The sequence below is a fragment of the Myxine glutinosa genome, chromosome 8, assembly GCF_964187855.1.
Source record: "Myxine glutinosa chromosome 8, kmMyxGlut1.1, whole genome shotgun sequence".
In the NCBI taxonomy this organism is placed as follows: domain Eukaryota; kingdom Metazoa; phylum Chordata; class Myxini; order Myxiniformes; family Myxinidae; genus Myxine; species Myxine glutinosa.
The window spans coordinates 88,910,075-88,936,503 of NC_136268.1; the positions used below are offsets into that span (position 1 = coordinate 88,910,075).

At 44.6% G+C, this 26,429-nt stretch overlaps 1 protein-coding gene across 1 annotated transcript; it reads left to right on the forward strand.

Moving 5' to 3' along the window:
* The first annotated feature begins 6,691 nt into the window (after positions 1–6,691).
* On the forward strand, positions 6,692–23,006 carry TMEM254 (transmembrane protein 254). The gene is made up of 4 exons (XM_068124798.2): positions 6,692–6,908; positions 11,021–11,109; positions 11,259–11,318; positions 15,383–23,006. Exons 1-4 carry the CDS (start codon positions 6,813–6,815, stop codon positions 15,498–15,500), a joined length of 363 nt encoding a protein of 120 aa, XP_067980899.2. The 5' UTR covers positions 6,692–6,812; the 3' UTR covers positions 15,501–23,006.
* Positions 23,007–26,429: the final 3,423 nt, after the last annotated feature.

Here is a 26,429-nt window from a genome sequence, read left to right on the forward strand (position 1 = left end):
GTGACCAAGAACCGGATGGTCACTCTGGCTGAGCTCCAGAGATCCTGTAGGGAGATGGGAGAAACTTCCAGAAGGACAACCATCACTGCAACAGTCCACCGATCTGGGCTTTATGGCAGAGTGGCCAGACGGAAGCTTCTCCTCAGTGAAAGACACATGAAAGCCCACAGAATCTTGTTTCTCACAGTCTGAGAGTCCTTTAGGTGCTTTTTTGCAAACTCCCAGTGGGCTTTCATGTGTCTTTCACTGAGGAGAGGCTTCCGTCTGGCCACTCTGCCATAAAGCCCAGATCGGTGGAGTGTTGCAGTGATGGTTGTCCTTCTGGAAGTTTCTCCCATCTCCACACAGAATATCTGGAGCTCAGCCAGAGTGACCATGGGGTTCTTGGTCACCTCTCTTACCAAGGCCCTTCTCCCCCGATTGCTCAGTTTGGCCGGGCGGCCAGCTCTGGGAAGAGTCCTGGTTGCTCCAAACTTCTTCCATTTTAGAATTATGGAGGCCACTGTGCTCTTGGGAACCTTCAATGCAGCAGAATTTTTTTTGTAGGCTTCTCCAGATCTGTGCCTCGACGCAATCTTGTCTCTGAGCTCTGCAGGCAGTTCCTTCGCCCTCATGGCTTGGTTTTTGCTCTGATATGCATTGTCAGCTGTGAGACCTTATATAGACAGGTGTGTGCCTTTCCAAATCATGTCAAATCAATTGAATTTACCACAGGTGGACTCCAATCAAGGTGTGGAAACATCTCAAAGATGATCAAGAGAAATGGGAGGCACCTGAGCTAAATTTCAAGTGTCATTGCAAAGGGTATGAATACTTATGTAAATGTGATATTTCAGTTTTTTCTTTTTAATGAATGTGCAAAACTTTCTAAAAGCCTGTTTTGTCTTTGTCATTATGGGGTGTTGAGTGTAGATTGATGAAGGAAAAAATGAATTTAAACGATGTCAGTATAAGGCCGCAACATAACAAAATGTGAAAAAAGTGAAGGTGTCTGAATACTTTCTGAATGCACTGTATAATAAAGTCAGCGAGAGAGAAGAGGGGGAGAGAAAGGAAATCACTACAACAGTCGGGGCCAGTGACATCAGGAGATCTGTGGAAGGGAGAGGGCTGTGACAGGGTGCATGGCATAAGCAAGATGGACAATACAAGGACTTTCAGGAAAGAAAACAGGGAATTTGAAGGAGGTGGGTTTGGAGTGTATTAACGGGGGTAGAAAAGATCAAGGTTTGGGATGGGGGAAGATATGAGATGGTGGTGAACAGCTGTTTTAAAGACCTGGAGGGAAGAATGGGATTAAAGAGAGTGTGGGAGTTTGTTCCAGAGGTGGGGAAAAAGGGGAATGAAGGTGAGCAGAGAGTCTTGATTTTTGAAGTTTTACCAGAAGGGGTTTTACCCTCTTTCTGTTCTCTTCACCCTCTCTTTTGCTCAAGGTCATCTGCCATCTGCTTGGAAATCAGCCAACATCACCGCTTTGCACAAAAAAGGTGCAATAACAGATCCCAGCAACTACAGACCAACAGCCTTCTCCCAATTATCAGCAAAGTCATGGAATCCATCATTGCTTCAGATATTAAATCTTTCCTCTTCTCCAATGGCTTGATCTCTGATCATCAATTTGGTTTCAGACCTGGTCACTCTACTCTGGACATGCTGCTTCTGCTTTCTCAACAATGAATGGAGGTCCTCAACGCCAAACAGGAAATTAGAGCTGTCTCCCTTGACATTTCACGTGCCTTCGATACGGTCTGGCACCCTGCTCTGCTCTCCAAACTCTCCTCCTTTGGTATCCATGGAAATCTCCACGCATGGCTGGCGGACTTCCTCTCTGGTCGTAGTCAACGTGTGGCCCTGAATGGGTTTCTCTCATCTCCTCTTCCTGTTCAGGCTGGAGTTCCCCAAGGTAGTGTTCTGGGCCCTGTGCTTTTTCTGGTCTTCATCAATGATCTCTCTGACTCTCTTGAAAATCCTCTCTATCTCTTTGCTGACGACTCTACTCTCTGTCGCTCCATTCCTCATCCCTCAGATCGGCAGTCTGCAGCCTCCTCACTCTCTGCAGACCTGGACAAAATCACAGACTGGTCAAACAAGTGGAACATGTCTTTCAATCCTGACAAATCTCACACTCTTACAATGTCTCTCCGAAAGGACCGACTGGACAACCCTCCCATCTACTTTCTCATCAATCCTCTCCAAGAAGTTCTGTCGCTCAAGCTTTTGGGTCTCACTATCTGCCATGATCTTTCTTGGGAAAACCACATTTCCAAGCTGGCCTCCAAAGCCAGTCGCCGACTGGGCATCCTCCGTCGTGCAAAGTCCTTCCTTGGCACACCTGAGCTCCTCACCACATACAAGGCTTTCATCCGCAGCTCAATGGAATACTGTTCCCCCCTCTGGGCTGGTGCTCCTGCCTCACACCTTGCTCGGCTTCACGCTGTTGAGGCCAAAGCTTTCAGAATCATTGGAATCTCCTGCGATGTAGTCAACGCCGAGGGCCTTTCACTCACTCACCGCAGGCAGGTTGGTGGTCTTTCTGTCTTCTACCGACTCCTCTCCGGCCTTGCTCACCCAGCTCTCTCTGTGCTCTGTCCCCCCAATATTCCTTCAGGTCGCACAAGATCTGCCTGCAACCCTCTTATGGTTGAACTGCCAAAGTCTAGGCTCTCTGCTCACCTTCACTCTTTCATTCCCCTTTTCTCCCGCCTCTGGAACAAACTCCCCCACTCCCTTCAATCCCACTCCTCCCTCCAGGTCTTTAAAACAGCTGTTCACCACCATCTCTTATCTTCCCCCATCGAAAACCTTGATCTTTTCTACCCCCGGTAATTCACCCCAGAGTCCTTGCAGTGTTCATATGTTTTAATCCTCTCCCACCTCCCCCCAAGTCCTCCCGATGTCCCTGCTCTCAAATGTTGTGTTTGTGTCCTTCCCCCTCTTCCCCCTCTCTTTTGTGTCCTTCCCCCTCTCTCCCCATCTTGTCTGCCGCTCCCCTTGTTTTTTGTGTTTTGTGTGTCGGTTTGTCTTTTTGTGTGATTAATGTTAGCTCTTTCACGAGCCTCGATCTTGTATACAAAAAAAAAAAAAAAAGAAAAAAAAAAAAGGGGGTTGCTGGCAGACCTTGTTCATCCAGCAGAAATATTTGGGGGACAAGGCACAGATGGAGCAGAGGGTGAAAGGCCGGAGAGGAGGTGGTAGAAGACAGAAAGACCACCAACCTGCCTGCGGTGAGAGAGAGTGAGAGGCCCACAGAATCAGCTTCATCACGAGAGATTCCAATGATTCTGAATGCTTTAGCCCCAGTCATACCGGATTTGAGTGGCCACGAATCGCCCCGATCACCCCCGATCTGGCGATTCCCCACACCAACACGACTTTTCGGCAAGATCGGCTGTAAATTTTCCCACAGTCATACCAAAACACCCCTGCCATGACTCCCGTACGATCGCGCCGTGACCGCCGCGCCGACAAAGCCCGATCCGCCAAGTGCGCGGCAAGATCTCCACAAGTCCTAGCCCGTGCCCACACGTGTTCGCCCCGATCCGCCCCGATCCACCCCGATCCCACTACGACCGCACTACGACGGCACTACGACCTCACTACGACCGCAGTACGCACGCGTACGTGCCCACCCGTCCGAGCCCGACTGCGCGGCGGCCGTCCTTGCCCTATATAAGAACGGCCAAGAATCGCGCCGACCTAACTACGATCTTAAAATTCAGACGACGCTAATTCACGTTATTTTTGTATGTTGTTTATATAAATCATCAACTCCAAGCCTTCCAATGATGCCGCCAGCCAGGAAGAGGGGGAGGGGATCCAGGAAGACGTGCACAATCACACGGCCGCCGTGACCAGCTTGGATGTGATCGATGTGACCAGCTTGGAATCAGGAGATGAAATGATTTCGCCGCCGGGGATCGCCTATATATACCCGGTCTTGTGACAGGTCGTACTGGCGCCTACTGGTGCTTACTGCATGCTTACGGCAGTCTTGGCGGAGTCTTGTTAATTCGTGAGAGATCGGCAATGATCGTGAGTCGTCGTACTGCTGCGCAACGTGGTCGGGATGGATCGGGGCAATTCTTGGAAGATCGTGATGGCAGTCGTACGGCGTCCATGTGAGGACGTACGGCGGTCATATCAGTGCTTGCTGGATGCGGAGCGAATCGTGGCAGCCAAGTTTCCCGACCGCCGCAAGACACTCCACGACCATTTTCCCAATGCCCACACGCGCCCGTACGACACCCTCCAGACAGCAGCAAGAGTTTGAAAAACGCCACGAATCGCCACGATAATTTTTAACAGTTCAAAATTGTCGGGGCGGCTTCCCGTCTCGACCCGAACTGCCAAGTACACCCCCGATCATCCAGGAATCGCCAGGACCCCAATACGATCTGGCCAAGAATGTCGCCCCGATCTTAGGTCGTGGCGATTCGTGGCCTGAAAATGGCCGGTATGACTGGGGCTTTAGGTTTCAACAGCGTGAAGCCGAGCTAGGTGTGAGGGAGGAGCACCTGCCCAGAGGGGAGAGCAGTACTCCATAAACCTGCGGATGAAAGCTGTGTAATTGTTTAGGAGCTCAGTTGCACCAAGAAAGGACTTCGCATGACAGAGGATATTATTCGGATAGAGTTGGAGAGTCGACACAATGGTAAGATCCTCAACTATTCTAGTCGAAGATATAGTAGAGAATCGGAGAGATCATTAATGAAGACCAGAAAAAGCACAGCGCCTAGAACACTACCTTGAGGAACTCCAGGAAGGAGAGATGAAATGAATTCCATTGTGAGCCACGCGTGACTACGACAGGAGAAGAGATCCACGAGCCATGAGTGGAGATTGGCATGGATAACTTAAGAGGAGAGTTTGGTAAGGATTGTGGGTTGCTCCGGAAACAGTTGATCAGGAAACACGAGTAATTGTACACCGCACCTTTCCTATGCCATCTCCAGGCATTGCAAATCGTCATTGCTGGGCACCGAAGGGGGCTCGGCAGTGACGCACACTGAAAGGGAGTACTCAGTTTTCACTCTGGTTGTTTGTTGTACACCGCTCCTTTCCTATGCCGTCTCCAGGAATTGCAAATCGTCATTGCTGGGCACCGAAGGGGGCTCGGCAGTGACGCACACTCAAAGGGAGTACTCAGTTTTCACTCTGGTTGTTTGTTGTACACCGCTCCTTTCCTATGCCATCTCCAGGCATTGCAAATCGTCACTGCCGGGCACCGAAGGGGGCTTGGCAGTGACGCACGCTGAAAGGGTGTACTCAGTTTTCACTCTCGTTGTTTTTTTGCTTTCTTGCTTTCTTGTTTGTTTGTTTGTTTGTTTGTCCAGGCGATATCTCAGCCATCCTTTGAGCTAGGAAGCTGAAATTTTGGGCACAGTAGTGAGCAAGTCCTTTGTCAAAAACGGTATTTTTTGTTTTTTGAATAATCAATTAATTAAGGAGTTATTTAATTATTAGCGATTAATTAAGTACTTATTTAATTAATTAAATTTCATTTCTCTTCTGACCATTAACTCAGGCACCTTTTGAGTTAGGAAGCTGATATTTGGACATGTCAATGACCAGGTGATTTGGCTGCAAAGGCTATTTTTGATTTATTAATTGATCAATTAATCAATTAATCGATTAATTATTTAATTATTTAATTAATGACTAAATTTTTTTTTTTTTTTTAAAGTTACAGATTCTGATGAAATGGTGGTGGTTTATGTGTTCTATGACCGAATTGACTAGTAATTTAATTTTTAAATGATTATTATTTATTTATTTTCATTATTAATCATTTATTTATTTTCTTGCTCATTTGGCCAATATCTCAGGCACCTTTTGAGCTCGGAAGCTAATATTTGGACATGAGTGACCAAGTGATGTGGCTATCAAGAATATTTTTGATTTATTGATTAATCAATTAATCAATTAGTCGATTAATTATTTAATTATTCGATTAATTACTAAAAAAATATATATATTCAGTTACACATTCTGATGAAATGGTGGTGGTTTATGTGTTCTGTGACCGAATTGATTAATAATTTAATTTTTTCATGATTATTATTTATTTATTTTCATTATTAATCATTTATTTATTTTCTTTCTCATTTGGCCAATATCTCAGGCACCTTTTGAGCGAGGACGCTGATATTTGGACATAACAATGACCAAGTGATTTGGCTGTAAAGGCTATTTTTGATTTCTTGATTAATCATTTAATCGAATAATTATTTATTGATTAATCGATTAATTATTTAATTTTTTATTACTGACTTATTTAAATACATTTCTAAAAGATACATCTTCATATGAAGCACGAGTGGTTTAGTTATGCTATTAGCCAATTGATTAAGAAAATATTTTGTGATAATCTTTTATTGATTTTAATTATACAATTAATCAATGAATTAGCGTACACCTCTCTATGAGTCGCACTGCGGTATTTCCGGGCGCCTGAGGCGCCCCGGCAATGCCGCGCTGTAGAATATTTAATTATTTCGAATGGGGGCGGTGTACATTGAATGTATCTGTACTTGTTTCACCTCCTGATTGGTTCCTTATCAACATCACAATAATTATTTTATGTACATAATTGAACATCAGAAAAAGAAATTAATTGGAAAATATTTCGGTACATTCGTTAAAACGTCCCAGATCGAATTCTCAGACATAAAAAAAAAAAAACAACAACAACAACAACAATATCACCAATCGTGCAAGCTTTCGAAACGTTGCTTTCGCTCAGTTATCCCAACGGCCTGTGGATTGTGTTGCTTGTGTGCTCCTTACTTACTTTCTGTTTTTCATTTTATAACATGGCGGCGAAGACTTCGAGAGGGAGTTCTGAGCATTTCGAGCGGACCAGTCTTTCATGGATCCTGTTGGTCACTTTTTTCATCGGCCTATTCACGGTATTGTTCTTTCATTGGTACCCATTCAATTTAAATCAAAAGTTAAACTGAACAAGCTGTCGATGAAAATCCGTGATAGGTTTTCGTTACCGTGATAAAACTTGAGAACGGCTAAACGGATCTTAGTCAAACTTGGCACATGTATGTATAATGAGGTAAAGAGGAAATGATTCGATTTTGGGGTCAAAGTTGAAATCTGTAATAGGTCTATAACTTGAGAACGGCTGAAGTGATCTAATAAGTCTTCAAATAAGATTAAATAAGCTGTGTGATTGTGTCTTATCAGGCTTCGTTTGGTATATATGCCGCTGCTGTCGGAATATCGTTTTGTTGTGTTTTGTTTATTGCTGTACCGCGTTTTTGATGAATGGGGTTTTATTATGAAATCCTATTTGTAAACTGCTCGAGCAGACACGTCTCCTTTTGCTGCCATCAGACTATTTGGACCATTTTGTTACCTAGGAGACATGCTGAATGGAGAAGGTGGATCAGACTCGGCAACGGTTGCTCGAGTGAGATGTGCATGGACGAAGTTTCGGGAATTGAGTGGCGTGCTGATGATGAGGGGATTGTCGTTGAAGCTGAAGGGAAAGGTGTATGCTGCATGTGTGAGAAGTGTTATGATTTATGGGAGCGAGACATGGGTAATGAACAAAGAGCAGCAACGAAGGCTGGAAAGGGTGGAAATGCGAATGGTTCGACGGATGTGCGGAGTATCGTTGAGAGAGAGGAAGACAAATGATGAATTGCGAAAGATGATGGGAATAGAGCCTGTGATTGATGCTGTGAAGAGGAACAGGTTGAGATGGTTTGGTCATGTGTTGAGGAAGGATGAAAGTGACTGACTGGTTGAGAAGAGTGATGGAAATGAATGTAGAAGGAAGTACAGGACCGGGAAGACCGAGAAAGACTTGGCTAAAGATGGTGGAAGAAGAAATGCGGGCAAGGGGGTTAAAAGGAGAGATGCAGAAAATAGGGCAAAATGGAGAACATTGTCATGGGGACCGCAAGGCTAACCCCCGCTCTAGCAGGGAAAATGGCCTTAAAATGCCTGTTGTGTGTGTTGTAGACTATTTGGACCATTAGGGAGCTGACGTGGGAATGCCTTTGCTCAGTTTTTAAATTGACCAATCACCGCTCAGTTATTTGAAAGCAAGCCCCATGTGTACTGGGTTTCAGTTACTGCAAAGCTTTGTCGAGCATGGTTTCAGCCAACCCAAGCATGTGACATGTACCACAACTCTTCCTCCCGACTCCCTCCACTCCTCGTTTTATCCCACTTTTTCTGGGTGAACTGCAACTTTAATTTTCACAATTTATTTGTGTATTATTCGCCCTGCAGTATTTATATGTGAATGCATCATTTAAAAATTAATATACAGTGTTATATACAGGCCTGGTGTTGGCTTTGCAGTTAGGGTGCCAGCTTGGGATCCTAGGATCCTGGGTTCGAATCCCGGTCGATCGCTGAATTAACACCAGGGGGGTTGACTCAGCCTGTCATCCTTCTGAGGTCGGCAAATTGAGTACCAGCTTGCTGGGATGAATGATTCCGGTGTGTACCCCGATTTAGAATAGGTACACCGTATCCCCGCGCATCGCAAGAGGCGACCAAGGGTTGGGTCAGAAAGGGCATCCGGCCATAAAAAAAAAACATTGCCTCAAACAGGGAACCATGATTGTCATGGGGCCCGCAAGGCTAACCCTTGCTCTAGCGGGGAAAATGGCCTTAAAGTGATCATTCATATTCATTCATTCATTGTGAAGGGCTCTTTAAGTCTAATGTCATTTGTAATTTGATACTTAACCTATAGCATTGTCTATTTTGCTTTTCCCAATTGTAGTGAAACTGGCTTGCCAAATACAGGACTAGTGAGTGCTTTGATAAGAGAATCCAAAGGTCAGGTACTGTGGCCATGTTGATGTATTTCTTAACTCCAAATGAATGTGTTTTCAACATGCAACATGTTGCTGCCAGTGGTGCATTTGTTGTTAACAGGATTTAGCACTCTTTGTTGGTTAGCCACTTATCCTTCGTTTGAATGGTGCCAATAAGTTTTTATTTCTGAAGAGTTGTATTCTCTAATGTTAAATAATGAGGAGTTTGTATGTGTATTGCATCGTTTGAAGACATCAATACTTTAAATCAATCACCCGAGATGGACAGATCCACACACTGCATGCAATTTAAACCTGGGATCACAGCATCAATCATGGGGCAAGTACTCAGATGTGAATAGTAAAAGCAACGTCCAAACAAAACCTGCATTGTCAGTAAAGACTTGATTATATCAGCATAACTTTGCTGGTATGGAGGCTATTTTGTCTACATTTTACCTATATTTTTTGCCTATACTTTTTTGTATTTAATATTACATATACATACACTAATTGGGGATAATTTAATATTACCTTTCACATAGCTACAAAGGCTGAGGCACGATAAAGCGATTAAAATAAATAATAAATAAATCCCAAGGAAATCGAAGGTTTTTTTTTGTTTTGTTTTTTTAAAATCTTCTTCAAAAAAATTCACAAAAGTTGTGCCTCAAACACTCTCCAGCAATCACTGATGAACCTCTGAAAGTTTGATGAAGATCCATTGAGGCGTATTATCTAATATCCATCATTGAATGTTAGCAGTTGGGACACCCAGCTTACTGCCCCCGTGAAGGACTGTGCACTCGATGATACAACTCCCTGCCCGCAAAGCACCAGAATGGCATTTTATAGTCGGACTGGGAATCGAACCTCATAGACAACAAAGAGCATGACATCTGAGCGATTTATAGTGTCAACTATTGTGAAACACAGGGTGTCCATAAAGTCCTTGTGCAACTTGAAACTTTTATTACTTTTGAGGTACACGTGATATAAACAAACTAGAAAATAAGCTGAGGACGTTTATGAATATTCTTCCTGCAGATTCACTGTCAGTGTGAAGTATGGACGAGAGTAGGGATACAGACAAACCAGGGCTCCTCATCACTGCTAAACATAGATTGATGAACGATGCATGTGATCACAATTTAGACCTTAAAATGAAAAAAGACAGAAACGAGAACGGCACTCAGTAGAGAGCGTACCTCCACCTGGTTGGCCATATCACTCAATGGTAAAAAAAAAATCACTTAAAAAATTATACTAGCTGTATCCGGATCCGGATCTTCACCAACATTGAATCGATTCTTCCTTGTCACACACACAACCTCTCCACCAAGTTTCGTCCAAATCCGTCCACAATTTTTTGGGATTTCCCACAATGTATAGTTTTTGTCCCTCTCACCCAATGGTGAGGAATCACTTTAAAAATCCTCATAGCCGGATCCGAATCCGGATCTTCACCAGAATCTAATCATTTCGTCCTTGTCACATACGCTACATCTCTACCAAATTTCATCCGAATCCGGATCTTCACCAGAATCTAATCATTTCGTCCTTGTCACATACGCTACATCTCTACCAAATTTCATCCGAATCCGGATCTTCACCAGAATCTAATCATTTCGTCCTTGTCACATACGCTACATCTCGACCAAATTTCATCCGAATCCGGATCTTCACCAGAATCTAATCATTTCGTCCTTGTCACATACGCTACATCTCGACCAAATTTCATCCGAATCCGGATCTTCACCAACATTGAATCGATTCTTCCTTGTCACACACACAACCTCTCCACCAAGTTTCGTCCAAATCCGTCCACAATTTTTTTACATTTCCCGCAATGTATCATTTTTGTCCCTCTCACCCAATGGTGAGGAATCACTTAAAAATCCTAGTATCCGGATCCGAATGCGGATCTTCACCAGAATCTAATCATTTCGTCCTTGTCACATACGCTACATCTCGACCAAATTTCATCCGAATCCGTCCACAACTTTTGGAGATATTTTGATCACAAACAAACAAACAAATGGACAGACAAACAGACAGGGGTGAAAACATAACCTCCATCCACCTTTGGTAGCACAGGTAATGACTAACATCAATACTCCGCACAGTTATAATGGTGTTATGACATTTACATGGCTTCATTGTTTCTGTGTAACACTACACGATTATGTAAAAAAAAAAAAGCACTGCTGTTGTGTTCTCGGGTGTTTGCGCAGGTTATCGTCGTTACCCCTGACGTGATTCGATCACGTGGAACGGTTTTAATGTATTTGGTGGACAACCATGCTGGAAGCCTCCTCGTGATGTATGTTGTGCCATTTTGACCTCCTTGGAGCCAAAACCCTTTTATTCATCAATACTTGTATCACATGTACTCTTGTATTATTTGGAGAACAGCTATATGTTCACCTAATGATTATTTTCTCTGATAGTTACCCTTTGTCATATTTGCAGATATATTTTGTGGTGGATGATTCATGTTGGTGAGGGACTCTACAGCATCAGCTTGTGCAGGTATTCTGAATATATGTGGTGGGATGTAGAAAAATATGTCTCCATGTGTTGCATGACCTCGACAGAAAGTCCTCGTAATACTTCCTGTTTTAGGATACAGTGACGGAGTAGCCTTCATTAACGAAGACTTTGATTTCTATATGCTAGTCGTGATACTTCCTAACCAAGACCCATAGTATTCACCACAAATACACCACACTAACATGATATATATATCACTGCGTATACTTTATAGTTGTTTTTCTGCAAGTGTGACACTTTTTTATTGCTTCCATGACAACCAAACACAGTGCATGATACCAACACGTGACTATACAATGGAGCATTTCATGTTTACACATGATGCGGTTCTATCACATATTATTTGTATTTTATACAGTTTTCCCTCTCTCCTTAATTACAGTATTTCTAATACTAAGTACATCATGTATATATAGATATTTTTTAAAGCTTTGCACAGTGGAGCTTGTACCTCCAGTAGATTGCAAAAGAGGACAAAGACACAAGTCGATATTGGTGTACTTATTAAAGAATTACAAGAACATGATTAGAAAAGTGACAAAACATACTTTATGTGATTTTAATCTGAGATCCGAGCATCGTGAGCCACGTCACGTGTTCAGATAGAGGTACAACCCTCCCCACCCCCCCCCCCCACCCCCACCCCAAAAAAAAAAAATTACAGAAATTGGCAATTTCATTGCTTTTCAAAAGTGTTCACTTCAATTGGTGTGTGTGTTTCCTTCAAATATATTGTGACGGTCATCATCCATGGATAACTCAAGTTGGCACAATAGGTCTTTAAAGACCATGATCGCCTTTCATACCGTTAACCTTGAGCCGGCTTACAGGTCCAAAGCTGTGTTACCGTTACAGATGAGGTTACCATTACAAACGGGAATCGATCGTACTAACCTGATTTAACCTGATCAGCTGCACCTCTATATCTCCAAAACCTCTCCTTGGAAAAAATTGAAACGTGGCTCATTGTAAATAACTTCATATGGGGACTAGGTGTAACTAACCTGATCAGCTGAGTGGGACTGCATCATGTACTGCGTTCTTCTCTGCAGCCCAATTGCACTAGCAGCTAGAGCAATATACCGTCAGGACGAGCAGGAAAAGTCAAGACACTAATGTGTTTTATACATGTCATCAAATCTGGCCACGTATTTACAAAGCAAAAACACATTCCCCTTATCCCCTATGCGTACATACCCTCCCTCGGATTCTTAAGCAATCGTATTACTTTAAAATATGGCCGGCCTCATCCATCCAAGGGAAAATAAGAGAGGAACAAGTCAGGAGACGACGATGGTTCACAAGCGAGCGATATTCAATGACAAAGGTCAAAACCGACATTGAAAATATATAAATCGGAATGTATTATCTGTTATGAGACTAGTTAGCTACACAATACCGAAAATTCGGTTCGATTCTGACAACTTTGAAAATTTGACCTTTGTGACCTTGAAATGTCAAAACGAAGATTACTGACCTTGAAATGAGATAGAAAATAATGTATAATCAGTTATGAGGTTATTTAGCTACACAATACCGAAAATTCGGTTCGATTCCGAATTCATGATGTATGTGATAATATAAAAACATGTACGACATTTCACCCTATCAGGAAGCGAACAATATAATAAAACCATCAAAAATCAACTTTTCTAAATTTTGTGACCTTGTGACCCATTGGCCTAACAAAATACCGAAACCCCTGTCAGATTCCACCAAACCCCTCGGAGAAGATGTAGCTTGAAATCGATTACCCCTCTAAACAGAAACCCCTCTAAACAGAAAACGATCATCTTTTTCGGGCGTGGCTCCGCCCACAATGGGCGCAATACGCTCACTCTAGGCAGGGCACAACTACATCATGATATCAACCTCCCACCCAAGTTTCATCAAGATCGAATGATGTCATCAGGTAGTTATGCTGCGGACAGACAGACACACAGACACACACCCATGACGAATATAGTGGTCACTCTGTTTGATAACTCGTGAACCAAAAAGAGAGAGATATGGTATGTGTGGCTGAATCCCCCCCACACTTCACGGCAGCTCTGTGGAGCTGACACAACCTCCCTGGTGTGAACACTGCTGGGCTCCCCACATGTCTCATTCCTTATGTACGCCATGATGGTCCCAGTCAGCGTGTTTCTAGTGCAACTCAGCATGTTCGCTGCAAGCATCACACGTCAGGCATGGTACACTGGCAAGTGAATCCCACGGAATAGCCAAAAGAGTAAAAGACAAGATTCTGAAGCTCGAGACCAAGAAGCTGAGGAGCACCAAGCGAATCTCAAGACCAAGCTAAGCTGAGGACCAGTCTAAGCTGAGGACCATTCTCTTTCTCTGACAAATGTTTATATAACTTGCACTTTAATCGCCACCCAAAGGCAAGGGCTCTGTCTCCATTGGCCTGCACCTTTGAGTATCCTATGTTGGATATCCGTGATTACTGATTCCCGTCGGCTCAGGCCAACCTCCCTGGCAGATTGGTCCAGCCATGACGGGGTGTTTACCAATTTTGATCCGGTTTCATCCCGTCATAGCTTGGTCAATTCTGAACTGGTTTAATCTGGTTTTGAGAGGATTCCAGAAATATACGTGATTCCGGGAACAGTGAATTAACCCAGTTTGGACCGTTTCGGGAAGCTTGAGGAAGTGTGATTTATAGTAACAACACTAGTGCAAGCGCTGGAAGGACGTGCTCTGCACTAAATAGCATGAAGACAACAACAACAACAACAACAACACCAGGCATTTTAAGGCCATTTTCCCTGCTAGAGCGGGGGTTAGCCTTGCGGGCCCCATGACAATCTTCTCCATTTTGCCCTATTTTCTACATCTTCCCTTGTTAACCCCCTCGCCCGCATTTCTTCTTCCACCACCTTTAGCCAGGTCTTTCTCGGTCTTCCCCGTCCTCTACTTCCTTCTACATTCATTTCCATCACTCTTCTCAACCAGTCACTTTCATCCTCCCTCAACACATGACCAAACCATCTCAACCTGTTTCTCTTCACAGCATCCATCACAGGCTCTATTCCCATCATCTTTCGCAATTCATCATTTGTCTTCTTCTCTCTCAACGATACTCCACACATCCACCGAACCATTCGCATTTCCACCCTTTCCAGCCTTTGTTGCTGCTCTACGTTCATTGCCCATGTCTCGCTCCCATAAATCATAACACTTCTCACACATGCAGCATACACCTTTCCCTTCAGCTTCAACGACATTCCCCTCCTCGTCAGCATGCCACTCAGTTCCTGAAACTTCTTCCATGCACATCTCACTCTAGAAACTGTTGCCGAGTCTGATCCACCTTCTCCATTCAGCATGTCTCCTAGATAGCAAAATGTTTTCACACCTGCCAGCTTCATGCCGTCTCCAAGATCCAACTCAACATTTCCTCCATCTGCAGCTCCCTCTGTGCACACCTTACACTTGAATGTATCTGCCACACTGGTTAATGACCCTCTCAGACCACTACATTTTTGATGAACCCACTCTGCGAACATTGTACATTGAATGGAGTTCACTCTGGCACCCTTCCTGCACACAGCACACGGCCATTTCCCAGTTCTTTCCACCTCACCACATGCTTTACCACTTGCCATCACCTTCGTTTTTCCGATATTCACCTTCAGACCTTTTGTCTCTAGCGTGAAGGATAGAGAGAAAGATATGGAGAGAACGCTAGAGAGTAAAAATATATGGAGAGAAAGAAGTTAGATAGATGGAGGAATGAGCACACTCGATTATCTGTCGAATGCACTCACAACGCATATGTATTCACATGTAATCACACTGAACTAAACAGATACCATGAAATAACTATCGTTACACTAAATATTGATTATTTTATCCCCTAGAAGCCAACAACCACAACAATATCAAGTTATTTAACATAGCTGGATAATTTGGGTCTATTGGCCGAAATGTGAGTGGTGTGTAAAATGTTTAATTCATTGCAAATTTTGATTATTTCCTTCATATAGTAACTCACTGTCTTCTTTTTTTTTCCTGCCCTTTTCTTTTAACCCTGGCAGACAAAAGGCAATAACTGGAATGGCAATGGCAAAGTGGGGCATCCAAACATTCTTGATTGGATACCCATCATTAAAGTTGCTCATTGCTTACCAGCCACAGAAAGTGAAACGAACATGATACCTGTCATGTGGATGGTGGCCTAAATTTCAAATAGTCTGGCATCATCTGCTGTTTTTGTGCTGCTTTTACATCTGTTTTGGTCATCTTTCGATTCACTCTTGATTTTTTGTCACCTTTTTCACTGAAATCGTGTTTCTGATAACTCCGATGTGGTATTTTGTCTTTAATTTGATTTTGCTTGTACCATATCCTGATGTGGACTGTGCTTCGTCGCTGACAGACTTATGGTAGCTTGTACCCGTTGCTGTTTTTGAGTCTGGGGAGTGTTACTTGCTCCTCCCCAAACTCCGGTCACGGTGTACCTCGGAGCCCCGAAAGGAGTCACGGCAGAAAGATGTGCTATTATGTGTGCCAATGACCAATGGTGAAACCACACCAATCAGTTGTTACAAAACCCAAGTATTGTATTGAAATCGCACAATAATAACAACTTGCACATGTACAATAAAACCTCAATTGCACAACAAATACCATATAATTCCTATGATGGTACCACCAGTTTCTTAATTCAATAACTCACGGTACTCCACGTGAGCGAACTGTAACACCCCCAAAGTCACTGTCACGACACCAGGTCAAAGTCGATCCATGCTCCGGGGATCACAAGAAAAAAAGGTCGCACCGAGACCTGAACCCAGGACGGCCGACAGTCGACGCTGCCGAAGAGCCGCTTGGTGAGGCGTCGGTCAGGCAAAAGTTCACCCAAAAGGCGACTGGGCATTCACACCTTCAGTTCACCAGACAATGATGCTGACATGAACGATCAACAGTTCCCAAGCGGAGAACCGCGAATTCCCAAGCTAAATCCACTCTGGATAAAGCATCGGCAACGACATTGTCCCTGCCCTTTACATGCTCAATTTCCAAGTTGAACTCATGCAAAGACAAACATCATCTCATCAACCTCTGATTTTTATTTTTCATTTTTTGAATGAAGGTTAAGGGGTTGTGATCAGTGAAGACTTTTAACTCTGGATTCTCTTGCATCCTGACTATAGGTGAGACAGGAACCATTGTTTCCACAGGCGTCCTCTCATAATATTTCTTCATGACACAGCTGCCGCTTTTTCCGTCGGTCGGGAGTTGTCACCACGTAATCTGTTTCCTTTCGATCCTCCTTTGGATTGCATTGGGACCAAAATACCTAGCCTGTAGTGGCTGACCTGGAACAGGAAGCAACACTAACACCCGGTCCTCAGGACTGAAATTTCTTATATGAGATTTCTTGTCATGTCTCACTTTCAAGTTTCCTCTTGCAACTTCACAAGCCTTTGCCAATCTGTGCCTAACCGTTGACACATACTCTACCACTGTTGACTGCCACTCCTCCTGTAGCCACTGTTCTTTCACCAATTTCAATGGTCCTCGAATGGTGTGTCCAAACACAACTTCAAAAGGACTGAATCCCAATGACTCCTGAACAGATTCCCTCGTAGCAAACAACAATAAGGGTATTCCCTCATCCCAATCCTTGTCACATTCAAAACAGTACGTTCTGATCGTATTCTTCAATGTCTGGTGAAACCTTTCCAAGGCCCCTTGGCTCTCGGGATGGTAAGTACTCAATCTTACTTGCTCCACTCCCAACAGGTGTACCACTTGCTGAAAAAGCGTTGACATGAAATTGGAACCCTGATCAGACTGGATGACCTTAGGTAGGCCAACCAAAGTGAAAAATTTAATCAAGGCCTTCGCAATAACTGCCGCAGTAATTTTTCTAAGAGGCACTGCTTCTGGGAACCTCGTGGAAGCGCACATGATGGTCAGCAAATACTGATGTCCAGCCTTAGTTTTAGGTAAAGGGCCTACACAGTCAATAATGACTTGGCTGAATGGCTCTTAAAAAGCTGGCATTGGTTTTAAAGGTGCAGAAGGGACTTTCTGATTAGGTTTTCCCACCAGCTGGCAAGAAGGGAAAGATTTACAGAACTCCGCCACATCACGTCGCAATCCTGGTCAGAAAAAATGTACCAAAATTCTGTCACATGTCTTGTTCACTCCAAGGTGCCCAGCCAAAGGTGTCTCATGTGCCAAACTCAATATCTCCTTCCGGTACAGCTGTTGCACCACAATTTGGTAATGAACTTTCCACTCATAATTTGCTGGCACCTCTGGTGGTCTCCATTTTCTCATGAGTATTTCCCCTTTCATGAAGTAACCAACAGGTATCTTCATAGCCTCTTCCTCTGTAATGGCTTTATCAATCAAACTCCGGAGCTCCGAATCTCCGTATTGTTCTTCAACAAGCACCATTTGTTCAGCCTCGTTCCCAGATGTCTCCGACGGACACTCCAATTTTCTCTTTTGGTCCAGATGCCACCTTTTCCTTAAGTTCCTTGATGTCACTCCCTTTCCTATTATCTCTTCCAGACATTTCCTCCAATATCCCTATGGAACCCAAATCCACATCACCTTCCTTCTCCTTCTCTTCAGAGCACTTCCTACCCATAGCACGAGTCACTGCACAGGATGGAAAGATACCCTTAATCTCCTGCTCTAACTGTGCTGTTATTTTCCATACTGGGCTTTTCAACCAACATCGGATTACCAGAAATTCGACCACCGGCCAAATCATTCCCGATAATAAAAGAGATTCCCTCTACAGGAAGAGTGGCTTGTAATCCCACAGTGACCGGTCCGGACACCAACTCAGACGTTAAATGGACTACATGAAGAGGAGCTTTAACATAGCCACCAACCCCCTGTAAGAGAACACTAACCCCCATTGCCGTCTTCTCCGACAATGGCAAAATGCCCTCAAGCATCAAAGATTGATGTGCTCCTGTGTCCCTGAATACCCTAACAGGTCTCTGGTTCGTTAAGTCTGGCGGACTCCTGGCAGACTTCCTGGCTGGCGGACTTCCTCTCTGGTCGTAGTCAACGTGTGGCCCTGAATGGGTTTCTCTCATCTCCTCATCCTGTTCAGGCTGGAGTTCCCCAAGGCAGTGTTCTGGGCCCCGTGCTTTTTCTGGTCTTCATCAATGATCTCTCTGACTCTCTTGAAAAACCTCTCTATCTCTTTGCTGATGACTCTACTCTCTGTCGCTCCATTCCTCATCCCTCAGATCGGCAGTCTGCAGCCTCCTCACTCTCTGCAGACTTGGACAAAATCACAGACTGGGCAAACAAATGGAACATGTCTTTCAATCCTGACAAATCTCACACTCTTACGATGTCTCTCCGAAAAGACCGACTGGACAACCCTCCCATCCACTTTCTGAATAATCCTCTCCAAGAAGTTCTGTCACTCAATCTTTTGGGTCTCACTATCTGCCATGATCTTTCCTGGGAAAACCACATTTCAAATCTGGCCTCCAAAGCCAGTCGCCGACTGGGCATCCAACGTCGTGCGAAGTCCTTCCTTGGTACACCTGAGCTCCTCACCACTTACAAGGCTTTCATCCGCAGCTCTGAAATACTGCTCTCCCCTCCGGTCTGGTGCTCCTGCCTCACACCTAGCTCGTCTTCACGCTGTTGAAACCAAAGCGTTCAGAATCATTGGAATCTCCCGCGATGAAGCTAACTCTAAGGTCCTTTCACTCACTCACCGCAGGCAGGTTGGTGGCCTTTCCGTCTTCTACCGACTCCTCTCTGGCCTTGCCCCCCCAGCTCTCTCTGGGCTCTGTCTCCCAAATATTCCTACGGGTCGCACAACATCTGCCTGCAACCCTCTTATGGTTAAACTCCCAAAATCAAGACTTTCTGCTCACCTTCACTCCTTCATTCCTCTTTTCTCCCGCCTCTGGAACAAACTCCCTCACTCTCTTCAATCCCACTTGACCCTCCAGGTCTTTAAAACAGCTGTTCACCACCATCTCTTATCTTCCCCCATCCAAAACCTTGATCTTTTCTACCCCCGCTAATTTCGGTCTCCTTGTGTTTTATACCTCCCCCCCCCCCCCCCCCCCCCCCGCCTTCCCACGCCTCCTCTCCCCAAGCCCTCTCCCTCCCACACTTCTCCCTGCTCTCAAATGTTGTGTTTGTGTGCTTCCCCTTCTCTCCCCATCTTGTCTTCCGCTCCCTCTTTTTATATATTTTGTTTGTCTGGTTGATTTGTTTGTGAAATAAATGTTAGCTCTTTCACGAGCCTCGATTCAGTATACAAAAAAAAAAAAAAAAAAAATCCCCATCCAGTGACACAAACCCTTTGGAAATAAAAGGTTTGTAACCCTTTTGGACAAGGTCGTTCTGTGATGGCGTAACTTTGGCATGGGAACCTTCACAAGGCACTGTCCTCCAATGACAATTTCTCGCATTGGCCAACGCATTCGGAGTTGCACTTGCCTGACTCCGATCCTGATTTTTCCTTTTCAGGGCATAACATTGGGACATCAAATGCCCAGGTTTCTTGCAAAAAGCGCAAGTAGGCCCGGAGGAAAAACTCGTGGTCTGCTTCGGGCCCCCCGGAAGATAGGTATGCCTTGGAACTGCAGTCTTCTGATCCCTAAAAGTCGCGGTATCCGATTTTTCCCCATAGTCCTCTCTAGGCCGCCTCCATGAAAATTTGTTCTCCGAACCTGATTTACCGTAACTCCCCTGGCTAACTCTAGGCGGGAAGTTAGGTTTGTGGAACCCCATCCGGTGTGTCAAGGCATAGTCATCTGCCACTGTTGCTGCCTCATACAACTCCGGTACCTTTTTTTCATGCAGATGCACTTTAATGTCCACGTGGACACACTTTGAATTCCTCCACCAAGATCAATTGTCGTAATCGGTTGAAGTCTTTCCCAATCTCCTTCGAGTCACACCACCTATCAAACATAGTTTCCTTCATTCTGGCAAACTCCACATGGGTCTCGCTCTCCCTCTTCCTGGCATTCCTAAATTTTTGTCGGTACGCTTCAGGGACCAATTCATAGGCTTTGAGAATGCCTTTCTTCACTATCTCATAATCTGCACATTGGTCAATCGGTAAAGCCGAATAGATATCTTGAGCTTTACCCACCAGAACACTTTGTACTAACATAGTCCATGACCCCACAGGCCATTTTAACATTTGAGCCACCTTCTCAAAGTGTAAAAAGAACTTGGCTCCCTCCTTTTCATTGAAGGGTGGAACCAGCCTCACATGCCTACCAACATCCCAAGAGTTCTGACTGGTTTTCGAACTAGCCGGCATGGATACTACTTCTCTCCGTTCTCCCAGTAATTCAAGCTCCTTGAGTTTAAGTTCCCTCTGATACTCCATGTCCCGTTCCTTTAACTCCCTTTCGGCTCTCCTTTCCTCTGCTCTTTCCTCTGCTCTTCTCTCCTCGAGTTCTCGTTCCTGCTCTGCTCTTTCCTTTTCTCTTTCCTTTTCTGCTCTCCTTTCCACTGCTCTTTCCTCTGCTCTTCTCTCCTCGAGTTCTCGTTCCTGTTCTGCTGTTTCCTTTTCAGCTCTCCATTCCAACTCTTTTAACCTTTCCTGGCTCTGCAGTTGCATCTCCTTTTTCCGGAGCTCCATATTTCGTTTTTCCTCTGGTAACCAATCCAAGGCTATCTCTTCCCATGTTCCTTGTCCCACTAGAGATTCTACCACCAATGTCTGAATCTCGGCTTTCTTCATACCCACTCGGACCTCCAAGTCACAATATTTGGCCAATATCATGAGTTCCGATCTTTTTAACGCCTGGAACTGTGCCTCGTTAGGGGACAAAGCAAACTTTTCTACTTCAAACACCATGGTGACTATTAGTTAGCACCTGTTAACCTTCACACAAAAAATTTTCAATTTTCAGAAATACAAATTTGGGAATGTTAGAAAATTCCAAATTTGGGAATTTTCGGAATGTTAGGGAATTCAATCCCAGACGAGCCCCCAATTTCTGTTACGTGCTCCACCCCAAACCCCGGTCACGGTGTACCTCCGAGCCCCGAAAGGAGTCACGGCAGAAAGATGTGCTATTTTGTGTGCCAATGATCAATGGCGAAACCACACCAATTAGTTGTTACAAAACCCAAGTATTGTATTAAAATCACACAATAATAACAACTTGCACAAGTACAATAAAACCTCAATTGCACAACAAATACCATATAATTCCTATGATGGTACCACCAGTTTCTTAACTCAATAACTCACGGTACTCCACGTGAGCGAACTGTAACACCCCCAAAGTCACTGTCACGACACCAGGTCAAAGTCGATCCACGCTCCAGGGATCACAAGAAAAAAAGGTCACACCGAGACCTGAACCCAGGACGGCCGACAGTCGACGCTGCCGAAGAGCCGCTTGGTGAGGCGTCGGGCCGACGTCGGTCAGGCAAAAGTTCACCCAAAAGGCGACTGGGCATTCACACCTTCAGTTCACCAGACAATGACGCTGACATGAACGATCAAGAGTTCCCAAGCGGAGAACCGCGAATTCCCAAGCTAAATCCACGACACACACGAGAACCAGGCGAATCGCTGGTGCGAGGTGAAATGGCTGGTGCGAGATGAAATGGCGGACGGGCCCGTAATGGAGGCGTACCTGCTCTCCAACAATGATTCACTTTCGGAATCAACAGCAAAACCCGTCACGCAGGTTTATCTGCCACAGCAATGATGAAACTGTCACAGGAATCCCTTTCCCGGGGAAACCTATTTTCACAATGTCTCCCAGCGTCCGCTCGACACCTCGAAGCAGATCGGCCTTTCTTTCCCAATATCACTTGAGCCACTTCAGCCTCTTCTTCATCTTCCGGTTTCTCCCAATCCATTTCATTTTTCTTTTGAAACACTAATTTTTACCGTTGAAGACAGTTATCTCCATTTCACACTCAAACTATAACGATTAATAGTATATGAAACTAAAAATGCTTCCAGTGGATGAAAACCACAAAGACGGGAGTGACGAATCCGTAACAGGAGTAACTGCGAAAATGTATCTATTCGGGTTCTTCTTCACATGTTTGCTCTTTGTTCCTTTCACACCACTTTCTAGTTTTTCACATTTCTCTTTATTCATTCTAATTCTTGTTTTGTTTTGTTTTTTATCTCTACTTCACCCTAAATTCTCTTTCTTTATCTACTTGTTTAGGGAGAAGTGAATTCTAACAATTTTTAAGGCTCACTTAACTGCTCCTGGATGGGTTTGAGTGTGGAGGAATAGTAGCTGAAGCCTGAATCCTACCCAGATAGCTCCTGATGACTCCATATTTTCTCTTTTATTATTCGGGTTCCTTTTGATGATTCCAATGTAATGCTGTACTACTTGTTCTTTCACTTTGATTATCGTTGGTGCTGGGCAGCGCTGATCCTCACTATGGATGGGAGGTTACTACTGATGTCAGAGGTGTGCTGGTTTCAAGAGGCCCCAAAAAGGGAAAGATTTCTGGTCTTGATGTATTGTAAAGATTTTAGAGAGATTTCAAAGAGATGCAACTTTAAGATTGTTCAGGGTGCATGAAACTCGCTTTACACATGCTAAATGTCTCCGCCCTCCCCCATTGTGGTGGTGCAAAGAGAATGATGGAGTGCCTACAGATACAATGACTGTTTAATGATTGTAAACACTGCACAATAAAATCTGTATATTAAGAGTTTAAGAACTATTGCTTTACCCGTGGGGGTGGGAGGGGGAGGGAAGGGGGTAAAGCAACTTCCAGACCACCCTGCATAGTTTCATTTAAGGTATGGTCATGGGAGAACATAAAAAAACAAGAACAGCACTCTGTCCAGAGCACATATCTCTGCCAGGCTGACCAGTTTACATTTTGTATCCCACTGATAAGTCATATCTGGATCCAGACCTGAACTAAAATCGAATCGCTTGTTCTTGTCACTTACCCAACATGTCCACCAAGTTTCGTCCGAATTCGCCCACAACTTTTTGAGATATCCTGCTTTTTGAGTCATGATATCATAGTGACATCACGGCGTTCATTGAGGTCAGAGAACGGAGGAGTCATTTTGTTGCGTTTGTAAGAAATCAGATCGGACCGCAGGTGTATAATACACAGGTATTACTCAATCACCATCATATTCTCTCTCTTCAGCTCCTTTCTCCACCCCCTTTATGAGCGCCCTCTCGTGTCCAAGATCACATAAGCATGTACATCATCAATGTAATAACAGGACATTTAATTGCAACAGCTCCCCCTACTAGATAGAAGTAGGAAAGTAAGAAAAGAAAACAAGATGTCATGCAGAGCACGATACTTGCAAAATCCACCCCTCTCCCGTCCCCCAAAAAGGATGCCATTGATCCATCAAATTGTCCATTTCATCCAGATTAAAATTGACGATCTCGATCAAAGCTCGGGTTAATAGGATGAAAAGTGACGATTTTTCAAATGAAAATTGATGATTTTAGAAGTTTCACCTTGAGTTGACCTTTGACATTTTGACCTCAAAAATAGTTAGTTTCCCTATTTAGTGACTCAATGTGCAAATGCTGTTCAATTTTCAAGTCAATCCGATGAAAATTGAGGATTTTAGAAATTTGGCCTATGTTGACCTTTTGGCCTATGTTGACCTCAAAAATACTTGGTGGTTGAATTCAGTGACCAGATGTGCAAGTCCTCTTCAAATTTCAAGTCAATCGGATGAAAATTGAGGATTTTAGAAATTTAGCAAAGTTGGTGACCTTTGGCCTATGTTGACCTTTTGACCCCAAAACAATAGGCTTCTTGCTTTTGACCAACTCTACCATTTGGTGAAGTTTCATGAAGATCGGTTGAAAATTGTGACCTGTAGGCCGGTGACAAACAGACAGACAGAACCACAAACACAACCGACCAATATACTTGAAAAAACTTCGATTTTGCAAGTAATAATATATGAAACCAAGATGGCAGACACCAGTCCATTTACAGTGGAAGAGAGGCTGGTAGCAGTGGTGTGGTACCATGAGAGGAGAAACACAAACAGGATGATGAAACAGGTGCAAGAAGACTTTGAGAAATACTTTTGAAAGTCAGCACCGTCAAAATGAAATCTCATCTTTGGGGGGAAAAGGAATTTCAGAGTGGAATTGTGCTCGACAGCAAGTGCAGCGGACGACCAAAAATTCGTGATTTGGGAATTCAGATTTCTCCCCCATTCCCCCATTCTCCCCCGGCTCTCTCTGTGCTCTGTCCCCCAAATATTCCTGCAGGTCGCACAAGATCTGCCTGCAACCCTCTTATGGTTAAACTGCCAAAATCAAGACTCTCTGCTCACCTTCACTCCTTCATTCCTCTTTTCTCCCGCCTCTGGAACAAACTCCCTCACTCTCTTCAATCCCACTCCTCCCTCCAGGTCTTTAAAACAGCTGTTCACCACCATCTCTTATCTTCCCCCATCCAAAACCTTGATATTTTCTACCCCCGCTAATTTCACCTCAGATTCACTTTTTTGAAATACCAACTTCTTTCCTGTAAGTCCTTGCAGTGTCCTTGTGTTTTATACTTCTCCCACCCCTCCCCCCCTTCCCACGCCTCCTCCCCCCAAGCCATCCCACAGATCTCCCGATGTCCCTGCTCTCAAATATTGTGTTTGTGTGCTTCCCCTTCTTTCCCCATCTTGTCTGCCTCTACCCTTATTATATGTTGTATGTGTCTGTTTGATTTTTTTGTGTGTGTGTGATAAATGTTAGCTCATTCACGAGCCTCGATCCTGTATACAAAAAAAAAAAAAAAAAAAAAAAAAATATCAGAACATTAAAACCGTTCTCAGATCTCCAAAAAATCATTGAGGAAACGTTCTGCAGAGTTGGGTGTTTCGTATTCACCGATACGTCGCACAATGAATGAAGACCTTCACATGAAATCATAATAGACCAACTGTTATTTGTGAATTGTCAGATGCAGATCATGAAAACATATTGACAGCTTCTCTGGACACCGCGCAGTCCTCCTGACCACTTGTGACAATGCTCTGTAGGGGTAAGCTAAGATTACAGAACATCTCATGGAATCTGTTGATGAACTGAAGCAATACATTCGGGAAGCATTTGGCACCATAACACATGGTATTTTGTGTCGGTTTTCACACCACATGTGGAGGAAAACGATCTTGTGCCGTGACAAGGCGGACGTCATACATATGCACTCAATGTCGAAGATGTGTCACTGTAATATGTTATGAATTATTATTACTCCTGTTATTACGTATTACTGTAATATGTTATTACTCCTGGGGTTTATGATTCACCCTGGTAGATGGTGTAAACAAACCTGTATAAGCAGCTAAAACCGTGTCCTGGGACTTATGACTCACCCTCCAGTATAGGGCCTAGCTAGGCCATACTGCCAGCCCTTGTTGAAGTTTAGGTATGTTACTACTGTGGCGGACACAAAAGCCCACTGGCGTGGTGACATCATTCCACGCACCAAGTGGGCGGTGGCCACGTCCGAGGGGTAGGCGTGGCCTCATGAGAGACACCGGGCGCCCAGCCCGGAGCGGTACAGTGTTACAGTGTAGTCTTGAATAAAGGCGTTTATATGTTACCGCTTGTCCGCTTCCTCCTTGCTCACAAGCAGCGCGCGTAACGCCGCGCTTTATTGGTGACCCTCGACGTTGGATCTGCCGGAGCGATCCTTCCACACGCGACGCCATCGCCATGGCCGCCTTCGTCAAACTTCCGGAATTTTGGGAGGCTCAGGCCGAAGTCTGGTTCGTCCAGGCCGAAGCCCAATTTCAGCTTCGGCACCTCACCGGCGATGACACGCGCTACTGCCACGTCGTCGCCTCCCTCGGGCCCGGCACGGCCGCTCGAGTTGTGTCCGTCCTTCGCCACCCACCGGACGGCCACAAGTACGAGGCACTCAAGCGGCTACTCCTAGCCACGTTCAGTCTCACGGACGACGCACGGGCCGACCGCCTCCTGGATCTCCCCGAGCTCGGTGAGACGCGCCCGTCGGTCCGAATGGACCATATGCTGTCACTGTTGGGCGACGAAGCCCCCGGTTCGCTATTCCGGGCGCTTTTCCGTCGCCAACTTCCAGCGCAGGTTCGCCTCGCGTTGGCCGGGACCGGGCTAA

Coding starts and splice junctions, on each gene's coding strand:
- TMEM254 (XM_068124798.2), top strand. CDS start 6,813: ATGGCGGCGAAGACTTCGAGAGGGAGTTCTGAGCATTTCGAGCGGACC. Junction 6,909..11,020: donor TTTTCATCGGCCTATTCACG/GTATTGTTCTTT, acceptor GTGTTTGCGCAG/GTTATCGTCGTTACCCCTGA. Junction 11,110..11,258: donor GCTGGAAGCCTCCTCGTGAT/GTATGTTGTGCC, acceptor TCATATTTGCAG/ATATATTTTGTGGTGGATGA.